General features: G+C 39.5%; 1 protein-coding gene across 2 annotated transcripts in view; it reads right to left on the bottom strand.

Moving 5' to 3' along the window:
- NUSAP1 (nucleolar and spindle associated protein 1) overlaps positions 1-12,449 on the bottom strand; it is a 36,696-nt gene that overhangs the window by 5,627 nt on the left and 18,620 nt on the right. For both annotated transcript variants that reach the window (XM_082449354.1, XM_082449355.1), the window contains exons 5-8: positions 9,007-9,108; positions 7,790-7,899; positions 4,149-4,330; positions 2,363-2,520 (exon numbers count right to left, since the gene is read on the bottom strand). In XM_082449354.1, the coding sequence (XP_082305480.1) occupies positions 2,363-2,520; positions 4,149-4,330; positions 7,790-7,899; positions 9,007-9,108 (552 nt within the window). The remainder of the gene's footprint in view (positions 1-2,362; positions 2,521-4,148; positions 4,331-7,789; positions 7,900-9,006; positions 9,109-12,449) is intronic.

Here is a 12,449-nt window from a genome sequence, read left to right as displayed (position 1 = left end):
ACATAAAATAGATAACCAAAAAAAAGTACCTACTGTTGAGCACAGGGAACTATACTCAATATTTTGTAATAACCTATAAGGGAAAGGAATCTGCAAAAGATTATATATACATTTATATATACATATGTATATATCTGTGTAATTGAATCACTTTGCTGTACACCTGAAACTGACACAACATTGTAAATCAAGTTTATTTCAATTAAAAAAAAAATAACCGGGTAAATTTTCAGGCTGCTTCCCTGCATATTTACCCTTTTATTTATTTATTTTTTAATTTAGTTTTTCTTTTTTGGCCGAGCCATGTGGCATGCGGGATCTTATTTCCCCGACCAGGGATGAAACCTGCACCCCCTGCACCGAAAGCGTGGAGTCCCAACCACTGGACCACCAGGGAATTCCCTACCCTTTAAAAAAAAATTATATCTTGTTAATAGTAACATTTTCATTAACACAAACAGATATAAAGCTTGCAAGGAACCTAATCACATAGAAATAAAAAGATCCATGGCTCTGGTTGTTACTAATGAAGGCTGTTACCGAAGAATATGAATTTTTGTAACAAAGTTAAAAATATACCAGGATGGTATAATTTGGTAAGCCACATTTTTGCTACAGTTGGGCAGCATATAACTGGCACATTTTGTAATCCTTTCCCCTCACAGGCTGCATTCAGGCCATTGTCAAATGTTGGCACTTGCCCGTATATGTGAACAAGCAACTAGGATCTAGGACCATCTAGTGAAACAACCCAGAAAAGCACAGAACTCCTGTGCTGAAGCCATTCCACTGTGTTGCTATCAAGTGTTGGCAGGGAGGGGAACAATGGGACTGTCCCACCCTGCTGATGAGAATATAAACTAGTACAATTCAACCAGTAATGTAAGTGTCTGTCTACCCTACTATACAGCAGCCCCAGTCCTAATCTCGAGAAACTGTACATGGACAGGAGACATGTTCCAGAATGGTCACAGCTACACTATACAAAATAACAAAAGTTGGAAATACCCACGGGGTCCATGAGCAGTAAAATGGATAAGCTGAAATATATCCATACAACTGAAAAACATGGTGAAAATGAATGAACTTTAGCTCATTTATTAATATGATTCTTGAAACATAGTGAATAAAGCAAATCACAAGAAAAAAATTAGTTTGATTTCATTTTGTATAAAATTCATATTTGATAACCGGGGAAAGAAAACTATCCCATTCCGACTGGGCACACCCCTGAGTTACTTAGAGGAGAGAGCTCAGGATATGGCAATTAGTTCCTGCCTCATGTCCTTATCTGTGAGTATTTGTGAGTCCTTTCTCAGTATTAGGCAGGTGGGTGCTGCTCAGTGACCCCTGCTCCATGTAAAATGACACAGTCACATCTTAGGCCTAAGTCCACTCTTCATTTTTTAGCCCTGCTCTCTGCCCAAGCCCCTTTCTTCCCCTATTACAGGATGATTTAGAATGTTATTGTGGAATGTTTCCTTGCTGATATAGAAACGATTAAGGGTGGGTAGGAATGAGAGAGGTCATTTAGAGGAAGAATCATAAATTTTCTGATCCTACCTCTGTATTCTCTCTTGAAATTTAGTTGTCAGTCTCACTATTCAATCTTTAATTTAGGTGTTAAAGGCATGAAAAAATCCTCAGAGTCTCCACGCTGATTATTACCAACAACAATACTCTCCTCTTGTTTAAACTCCTGCTGGATTGCTCTAGTCTCAGGGAATCTGGCAGTCCTTCCTGTGTAATCAAGGCTCTTGCCTGACATTCAGTAGGACTCTTGAGAGAATTTTGGTATACTCAGTTCTAATACAGGCCTTAACCTGTTGGTGATACTCTTTTAAACCTTCACACTGCTATTGCAGTGTTCTTTTGAAAACCACTTGGTCTTTGTAGGTGATGATTAAGTAGACAGTGCGTAGAAGATTATCTATATGGCTTATTCTGGCTTATACAATCTACTAGTAGTCAATAGTGTGGCATTTATTCCATGAACTCTGGGTCCTGTTAGTTTCAGAGTCTGGCAGAACCATTCAGAGGCTGTAATGAATACTGTAATCCTCCTCCTAATCCCTGAGAAGGGGCTGAATATTCTTCAGGGAGGGTCACCATTTCAGGGCTCGTCTTGGACAGGATGGAGTCCTCTGGAAGATATATCAGTTTTTTCGTCTGTGTCTCTGGTACTTCCCTTGCCAGTATAAATGAAAAATATGCTAGAGAAATTTTTCCTTTTGATTCTATAGATAATGGAGAGGCTTTAAAGAAACAGACAATCATATTAGGAAGCTACATGGCTTAAAGATAAACCAGAACTTTGGGGGGTGGGAGGGAGGTTGTTTTGTTTTGTTCTGTTTTTTTTTACCAGCAGCAGATTCAGCTCTTGTGATCTTTAACTTGTGTGTCCCGAGCACAGCCTGGCCTTTTGGGGTACTCCCAGATGTGGTCACATGTGGAGACTTTCTGGCTGGAGTCTTGGTCAGTGAACGCTTATGCTCATTATCTTTAGTAGCAGCTGAAAACCTAAATAGGACAGTGGAGTATAAGACATGAGTACTTGGGTCAAGCTTCTAAACAAAACCACCTACCCGTCACCAAGCACTGAAAAGTGCTACCAATTCCAGGCTGCTCTGTACCCTGCATGAAGCAAGGACTAGCCCCTGACCATGGTGTTCTTAACTATTAATAAATACAATCAGAACTGCCACGTATAGGTACCTCATATTCCAGACTAACTCAATAAATAGAATTCCAAATTCAAGGGCATTTTTCAGTTTTTAAAAACTATGTCAGATAATTGCATGTGTTGGGGAAGTGTCACCATGTACCAGTTCTGTTAGATGCTGCAAACGCCCTTAAAAAATGAGAGAATCAAATTTCGGTATTAAGAGAAAGGAGCCTGAAGATCTTCATCTGTGGGGACAGTCACAGTTGAGGGCTAACCTGATGTTAGGAAAGGCACAAGCAAAGAAAACAGGGATCAGTGAGCATGAGATGGCTATGCTACTGCAGTACCCAGTGGGTTACAATGTTCATACTTTAGGATGAGTCAATTCTTCAGCTCACTCAATTGGGAGATTAGGAATTTATCTTCAACTTTATATTTACGTCAACGGAAAACTTTCTATTTACACATCTTTGCAGACATACATTAAATTAATAAGGTAAAACATCCATATAGATCTTACTTTCTTTTTTAAAAAAATAAATAAATTTATTTATTTATTTATTTTTGGCTGTGTTGGGTCTTCGTTTATGTGCGAGGGCTTTCTCTAGTTGCGGCGAGCGGGGGCCACTCTTCATCGCGGTGCGCGGGCCTCTCACTATCGCGGCCTCTCGTTGCAGAGCACAGGCTCCAGACGCGCAGGCTCAGTAGTTGTGGCTCACGGGCTTAGTTGCTCTGCGGCATGTGGGATCTTCCCAGACCAGGGCTCGAACCCGTGTCCCCTGCATTGGCAGGCAGATTCTCAACCACTGCACCACCAGGGAAGCCCTAGATCTTATTTTCTATCTTTACTTTTGAATCAAATGTGAGCTTAAGGGGACTTCCCTGGTGGTGCAGTGGTTAAGAATCCGCCTGCCAATGCAGGGGACACGGGTTCGAGCCCTGGTCCGGGACGATCCCACATGCCGCGGAGCAACTAAGCCCATGTGCCACAGCTACTGAGGCTGTGCAATGGGGCCTGCAAGCCACAACTGCTGAGCCTGTGTGCCACAACTACTGAAGCCCGTGCACCTAAAGCCCGTGCTCCACAACAAGAGAAGGCACCGCAATGAGAAGCCCGCACACCGCAAGGAAGAGTAGCCCCCGCTCGCCGTAACTAGAGAAAGCCCGGGTGCAGCAATGAAGACCCAACACAGCCAAAATATAAATAAATTAAAAAAAAAAAAAAAAAACGAATACAAAGGTAATGTTTAAAAAAACCAACCGCGAGCTTAGGGAAGTTGGACAAAATGAGAAAATCAAACACAAATTTAAGGGAAAAAAAGTAACTTATAAATAAAAACCGTTTGCTGATCTTTCTCTCTATTCCGATCCTTTCTCCTTTTTCATCAACATTAAAACATTTGTTGTAGTCCACCTGAAATGTATTAGAAGCAGTAAAGCTTTGAGCCCTCGTCCTTGGTTCCATTTTGGAGCTCTTCTTTACCTGACATTCATCTTAGTTGCTGAGAGCGCGGAGCGCTTGGCCAGCCTCTTCACACACAAGGTGCTACGGCCTGCGTGGGGCCGGCCTTGTGAGCCCCGTTGGCTGGCAGGGGTACAAGCCACAGAGAGTCTTTCTCGGGGAGGAACTGGAGTTGCCGCCACTCCCTTAGTGCCGGGCTGCTTCTGAAGAAAAGGAAACGCACCACATTAAAGCTGGCCTCTGAGACAGTATTGTCTGGGCAAAGTGCAGGAGAGTGCCCCCATTTATCCCGTTTCATCGCCACTTTTAACCCTGTCATCCTTCCTTCCGCACTACCTCACCCTACCCTACCTGCCTGGCAGGCTGAGCAGTTCCCTGCACCTGTGTTGCTATGGTGACTCTGATTTAAGAGAAACTTCTGGTTGCGCTGAGTAACGTGTTACAGAAAGCCTCTCCCAGCTACCATGTCCCCAGGTATTTTCTAACTAGAGAAAGCAGGTGGCTAAACAGTCCCCCATGGCCAGAAAGGGAGGATAAATCGGTTCTCTTGGAAAGATGGTTCCTTTGAGAGCATGATATGCAGTTTATTAAATACAAACTCAAAGAGAAACCTACTATGTAAAAAGCTTATGGAATCTACAAATAATTCCTCCCCTACCCACCCCTGGCTCCCCAATAGCTTTTTAAAGTTCTTTTTAAAAAACCTAAAGAAAAGAAAGAAGGGAGGAAGGGAAATGCTCTCTTTGAAATGGCAGGGAAGGGTTCCGATTATGTTATCTTTTTTTAGATACTGTCAAAGCACAAAGAATGATTGAATGTTTTTACTATCATTAGTCTAAGCTCTGTTGCAAGCAGAAGAAATCTAACTTCACTAACTGACAGCAGAGATAGGACTATTAAAATTGACAGTGTAAAGCCAAAAGACATAAAAATTCTGATTATATCCTATGAAATAATACAAGAAACTAGAGAATTATGTTAACTTCTCATTTCGACATACAAGCAGAAGAGATTCTCATGTTGTGAGACAAATTTAAAACCAAAATATTTGGTAAATACGTATCTTTACTATAAGCTGAAAGGTTAGACGTATTAAGTATGCTGTTATGTTTAACCACAACTTTTATGCCTTCTTCTGTCTTTCCCCTAAAATTCCCACTTTCCAGTTCACCTGGTGACAGAACCACCAACTCTACACCTTTGCTTGAGCAACTTATGTTTAAATGATTCTACTCGCACTGAATACCAATCTTTCTGACTTTTCAGTTAGAATATTATGCCGCAGACTCTAGTGGCACTAATTTATTTTGTTTGCAGTGTATCTAATCAATTCCCTCCTTTCTTTTAGCAAAAAAAATCCTGTTTTAACAAAGCAAAGAGCTCAATCATACCATACATAAAAATAAAAATCTGGGTTAAGGATTTAACATAGGAAAAAATAATAAAAGCAGTAAAAATAAATACAAGAGCATATTTTTATGATCTTGGGACAGGGAGAGCAAGACAAAACCCTCAGTTTTAGAAGGAAAAGCTGGATAGTTGGATAAAACAATAAAACCTTCCACAAGGTAAGACACCGTTAAGACAAACTGTGGGAAAGTATTTGGAACATATAATACATAATATGTCATTAATATAGATAAGTGGCTCATAAATCAGCAAAAATTAAGAAAAAGCAAATTCAAAGAAAAACCATCAATGAACACATATAAAGATTTGTAACATAAACATGTAACATGTAATGATCAGAGAAATGCAAATTCAATTGGGATTTTGTCATATACTGTCAAAGATAAAAAAAATTTGGTCATTCCTACTGTTAGCAAAGTAAACAGGCAACTCGGGGCACAAGGTTTCAGATCATTGCAGAGGGGAGCCATTCGGCAACTAACTCAATCAGGTTTCCATCCTCTAATCATGAAAGGAGAGATTGGTCACAGCCAGGATGATTCTCTCTAGATCTCTGCTCATTTCTTATTGTCCATCATTCTCCAAATGACCAATCCCCAAACAAGTCAACCGTCAAGAAAACCATATTAGCTATGGTGAAGTCACTGTAATTGTTTTTTATTCTCTAGTCTCCAAACAGATCATACCAAATAACCCATCTGATTGGCCAATTCCTTAAACAGTGGCGCTGGGGTGGGATTTTAGAACTAAACTCATTCAGATGGGGCTATCAACTAAAAAATAATGTAAGCTACTCATTTATTCAACACATCTTCAAGGCTACACTCAAGTTTATGGTTGAAGCAGTTGTTCTGCCCTTAACTTTTACCTGGAAATTAGTTCATCCATATTATGTAGTACAGAAAGCTTGACTTTCAAGAAAGTACTTAAGTAGACTCAGCTTCATGGTAAGGAGAACGAGTGGCCCTCCTTACAGGCATATTTGCGGCTAGCTCATGCCTATGCAGAAAAAGAAGCTAACTGTCTACTTTCTGTAAAGCATCCGCAGGACACCCTCCCTGGCTCCTCCAGGATGGGCCTCTTGTCCCAATATTCAGCTGTGAATGTTCTGATACTTAGCCCTTGCTAATATTTAAGAGTCTTCTTATGGACATACTGAATATCTCTTCCCTGGACTGTCCACCCATGTTGTTAGATCAGTATGAAGGAATGGAGATGTTTAATGCCATGACTGTTTGCTAGAAGGTTGTTAACAGCGTCTTCAACTGTGGTAACAGTGGTTTTATAAATGTTCAAGTGAACATTTATTATCCAAGGTTAAGCTTCTAAGAACCGTATGTTTTTTTGTTTTTTGTTTTTAATTATTTAGAACTTATTACCCAGTGCATTTCCCCATTGGCACTGATATCAGAAAACTCAAAACTCAACTGAGTGACTGATATATTAGTCACTGTACCTGTTAACAGTGCTCATTTTCTGCCCCTTTTAAACCAGCTTTATACTGTTTTGTGTTGTGTGTAATACCACAAACTGCTTCAAATTCTTTGAGAAATAGGCAGGTTATTATGTATTATTAAATTCAAAAATGTTTCCCATTCATCTTTGTGGCACCCCTTTAACACCAGATACCATGTAAGACAGGAACATCAACTTCCTAGGATGTTATTTACTCACTACTCTGCTGCTAACTCAACCTCGGGGTTGACTTTACCTTTTCTTACTTGAAGCTGCTTGAGTCCAGTAGGACCTGGCCTGAAGGCCCCCCACACAGGGAGCTCAGTTATGACAGGAAGCCTTTAAATTAGCAACTGCTAGTCACTAATTTTCCCTTTAGGTCAGAGACAGGGAAAGATGGCTTCAGCCATATATCAGTCCTTCCCCAACAAAAGTGATAGGCAGTGTCTGAAGGTGGAAAACAGAACAACTTATTGCTACTTTGGAGTTCTTCCTTTTTTTCCCTTTTTTTTTATTTTTTACTGTTTTTTTATTTTTTATTAAAAAATTTTTTTAAATGTTTTATTTTTTTAACTTTATTTTTTACAGAATTCTTTTTCATAGTGAAGATTCACTGTTTTATCTGGAGGGTTTTGAAAATTCTCAAAAACAAATTTAAAATAATAAAAATACATTAGACTGAAACAAATCCATTTCACTAGTAGAATAATAGCTAATTGTATTAATGGTATATACACAGTATCAACATTAAAATCAAACAGCTTAGTGCCATTAAGAACATAATTTTATCAGCATACCTTCAGTTCATTAAATGAATTGTGTTCTTCAAAATGTTTCTTTTTTCTCTCAACATACTGATCAATGGACTCCATTTCCTTAAAACGAGCCTCATGAAGCTTCTTAAAATCTAGAATATTTCCCCAAATATGACAATTAATAACAAGACAAAATCCATTTATTCACCTTCCCTATGTTTTTCTGTTAACACTTATTCTTGTCTCGGCATCCCTGACATTCAACTTCAGCATCATCTTTGCTAAAATTTTAATTTCAAAACATTTAGGTTTTAGAAAGTCAGGGGCAAAGCATACTCACCTTATAAACTATCAAACACTGACCATCTATCTCTCCATTGTCCATTTCACTGCTGACTAACATCTTGGTTTAGTCCAGAGGATAAGAAAAGATTAACAGATTTGTCCTCTCCCCTCACCAATTAATAAATGGCCTTTACTTAATCATAAATTTGACATTTAATAATGCCAAGAAAGCTCTATGCAAAGGATTGGCAAACTTTCTGTAAACGGGCAGACAGTAAATATTTTAGGCTTGGTGGTCACATACACTGTGGTCTGTGTCTCATATTCTTTCTTTTATACAACCCTTTACAACTGTAGAAACAATTCTTAGCTCAAGGGCTGTAAGACAGGCCAAGATGGGCAATAGTTTGCTGACCCCTGCTCTGTACTATTCTAACTAATTATATTCTTATTAAGTATAATTAAGTGTTAGAATTTCTCATATATGCTAAGCAGCATTTTAAGTACTCTAAATATATAGCACAATCAACATTCTATGTGCCAGGCAATAGAGAAAGAGAATTACATGTCCAGAAATGGAGTCCCTTAGACTTATTACTAAAAATAATAATAAGTTTTTACAAGGTAGACATCGTGCCAAGTACTTGATACACATTAATTCTCAGATATTTCTTGAATACTTGCTGCAGGCTAGCTGCCCTGCTAGGTAATCAGAAGTGGAAAACAGTCTTAATTAATCCATATATTAACCTGATGAAATAGGTAGTTTAATTATTCCCACTTTAAACTGAGGACGTGGGTTTATTGGGGATAAATAAGTTTCCTGAGGTCTCACAGGTAGAAAATGAGGGAACGGGGGGCGCAAACCCCAACGCCAGTGTCTGAGCCTTCGGCTGTCACGGTGCACTGCCTCTCCAGCGTCAGCCTGAAGGGGGCCAACCACCATTTTATGTTTCTTTGTGTGCAAAACTTACTTGGAGTAGTGCTTGCAGTTCTTTTATTTTTTCCACGTTTGGAAAACCCATCTGTGTAGAGAGACTTCTTTCTTTCTGAAGGTATCTTTGGACCTTCATTACCTGAATCCAAGGACACAGAACTAATGAAAGACTTCCAAAAATTACTGCCATTAAGAAATGTAAGTTAACGTGGAGCCCATTCATGGGATAGGCCTCTGCCAAGGTACGGGAGACAGGGCACAAGGAGCACAAAGCGTTAGTTACAGCATCACCACAATTTTAGCTTGTATTTCAAGTAGACAGAAATTTTATGCTTCTTGTATAGATGTTTTTAAATTTCTGTATGTTTATAAAACTCTTTTCCAGAACTTTTGCTATGAACATGTCTAGTTGTTTTAACGAGGATGATAAAAGTCACACAATCCTACCAGCCTAAGAAACACTATTATCATTTTGGCTATTATTATATTTATTATATTTTCTCAGGTCCTTTGCTTCTACACTTGTTTTGCTTTTGTTCTTTAAATCCAGTTAAAGCCATCACGTATATAAGGGTTGCTATTTCCCCCTACTTATCTCCCACATTCTAGTATCTTTTTCAGCTTAAGGCAATCTACTAAAAACTGTGCAAGTGGGTTTTCAAGAAATGCTACTTATAAAGTCACTCATCCTTAAGGTTTCCCAATGCATCCATAAAACAAGGCAAAAGAATGATTGGATAGAGCAGAGGGGCTATAGGGCTTTTGCTTGGACCTTGGCCATGAAATAGGATATTTAAAGAGTCACAGTCACTCCTCACAAGATACTTATTACAAATGGAAATATAGTAACTATTACAAAGGAGCAACCTAGCAGACACCACCATAACCAGGTGATGCAAGTTGACAAGACTAGTCATAGGACAAACCAACATCTGAGCCCTCTGGGGTGCTGAATGAGGAGGACACAGCCCTAGTTTGCAGGATTCCTGCCAATAGTGCATGATCTGAATCTAACCATCTGCAACATTAGACAAACCAAGTCAGAGGACCCAAGAAACTGGCCTGTATTTAAAAAAGGTCAGGGCTTCCCTGGTGGCGCAGTGGTTGAGAGTCGGCCTGCCAATGCAGGGGACGCGGGTTCGAGCCCTGGTCTGGGAGGATCCCACATGCCGCGTAGCAACTGGGCCCGTGAGCCACAACTACTGAGCCTGAGCGTCTGGAGCCTCTGCTCCGCAACAAGAGAGGCTGCGATAGTGAGAGGCCCGCGCACCGCGATGAAGAGTGGCCCCCACTCGCCGCAACTGGAGAAAGCCCTCACACAGAAACAAAGACCCAACACAGCCAAAAAATAAATAAATAAATAAATAATAATAAATAAAAAATTTAAAAAAAAAAAAAAAAAGGTCAATGCGCTAGAAGACAAAGGAAGGCTGAGGAACTGTTCTAGATTAAAGTAGCTTAAAGAGTCATGGCAAGACTTCCCTGGTGGTGCAGTGGTTAAGAATCTGCCTGCCAATGCAGGAGACACAGGTTCGAGCCCTGGTCTGGGAAGATCCCACATGCCACACAGCAACTAACCACGTGTGCCACAACTACTGAGCCTGCGCTCTAGAGCCCATAAGCCACAACTACTGAGCCCACGCACCACAACTATGGAGCCCGCATGCCACAACTACTGAAGCCCATGTGCCTAGAGCCTGTGCTCCACAACGAGAAGCCACCACAATGAGAAGCCTGAGCACTGCAACAAAGAGCAGCCCCCGCTCGCCACAACTAGAGAAAGCCCGCGCGCAGCAACGAAGACCCAATGCTGCCAAAAATAAAAAATATATAAATAAATTAATTTATTAAAAAAAAAAAAAGAGACATGGCAATGAAATGCAAAGGATGAGTCGAGATTTGCCTTTGTTTTAAGGGACATTGCTGGGATGAAATCTAGATAAGGTCTGTCTACAGGTTAGTTAGCCGGTCTCACACTTTCTAGCCTCAGGATCCCTTTGTACTCTCAAAAATTACTGAGGACCCCAAAGAATTTTTGTTCATGTACGTTATATCACTATGTGCCATATTAGATATTAAAACTAAGACATTTAAAAATATTTGATTCACTAAAAATATACCCATTATACGTTAACATCAATAATTTATGAAAAATGGCTAAAATTTCTAAATCAAAAAAGTGAGTAGAGCGTTTTTTGTTTTTATTTTATTTTTTTTACAATTTCTTTAACATCTGACAATAAAAGGCAGCTGGATTCTCTTTTCTTCTTCTGTATACATATGTTGTGATGTATTGTTTTGATTGAAGTAATATATGAAAACAAATTTTGCCATATACAGCTATGTGGTTGAAAGTGAAGAGTATTTTAATAGCCTTTTCAGATAATTGTGGATATTCTTCTTTGATACTATACCAAACCTTGACAAGTGGTTGTTTCTCAGAGGTTAGTTGTAATGCGGAATATGAAGAAGCCCTATCAGTGAACTTTCTGCTCTCTGTACGTTTGTGAGAAAAAGTCCTGATGTTTTAAGAAACACACAGAAATATTTAGGGGTAAAGGGGCACATATCTGAAACACGCTCAAACAGTTCAGGAAAAAAATGTATATAACACATATACGTACGTATATATGTATATAAATATAAATAGGAGGATAAAGCAAATATGGCAAAATATTAACATTTGAGAAATCTAGGTGAACGATATATAGGAACTCTTGGTACTATTCTTACAACTTTAAGTCTGGAATTATGTCAAAATAAAGTTTAAAAACTTCCTCTCACCAGAAACTACACGATCAGATTTTTCTCCTTCAAACAGCCTGTGTGTTTCATTGCACAAACCTGACTTAAAGGGTCCACCCTCATTTTTCCCATGCCTTCAAAACTGGGTCCTAGAGGTAAGTCTTCTTGACAACAACACAATTGGTGGAATAACAGATATTTTAAATTCCACCCCCACTTCTGACTCTGTCATATTTCTTTACATTCCCCTCGTCTCAGGATTTCAAAATGGGTTTATGAGGCATATGCATCAAAATTACCTGGGGTACTTATTAAATCTGCAGAATTCCAGGCTCACCTCAGACCTACAAATCAGAACATCTACCTTCTTTAACTTTCTAGATTTAGAAGACATTCAAAATTCTGGGGAAACTGGGAGGGCTCAGCATTAGAAATTCTGCCTTTAACTGCTTGGTGGACATGAGTGAATCATCTTCTCTCCCAATCCCCTCAGGCAAGCCTCAGGTCCCAGACAGATGTGCTGGGGGAAACGAACACTGAGACACTGTTGCAACTGGCAGGCTTCCTGAGGGATGAAATCAGAAAGCACCAAGTCCTGTTAGGCATAGGGGAACTGAAGTTTTCTGGCCTTATTGAAACAAATTTTTAGTTGAGAAAGTTTAGGAAAGAGGTTTTTAGGAGGTTAGAGACTAAGTAAAATATACATTTATCATAATAAAATGGCCACACCCCTGG

The sequence above is a fragment of the Balaenoptera physalus genome (genome assembly GCF_965194825.1).
Source record: "Balaenoptera physalus genome assembly, chromosome: 2".
Classification (NCBI taxonomy): domain Eukaryota; kingdom Metazoa; phylum Chordata; class Mammalia; order Artiodactyla; family Balaenopteridae; genus Balaenoptera; species Balaenoptera physalus.
This window is presented reverse-complemented; position numbering and strand designations above follow the sequence as displayed.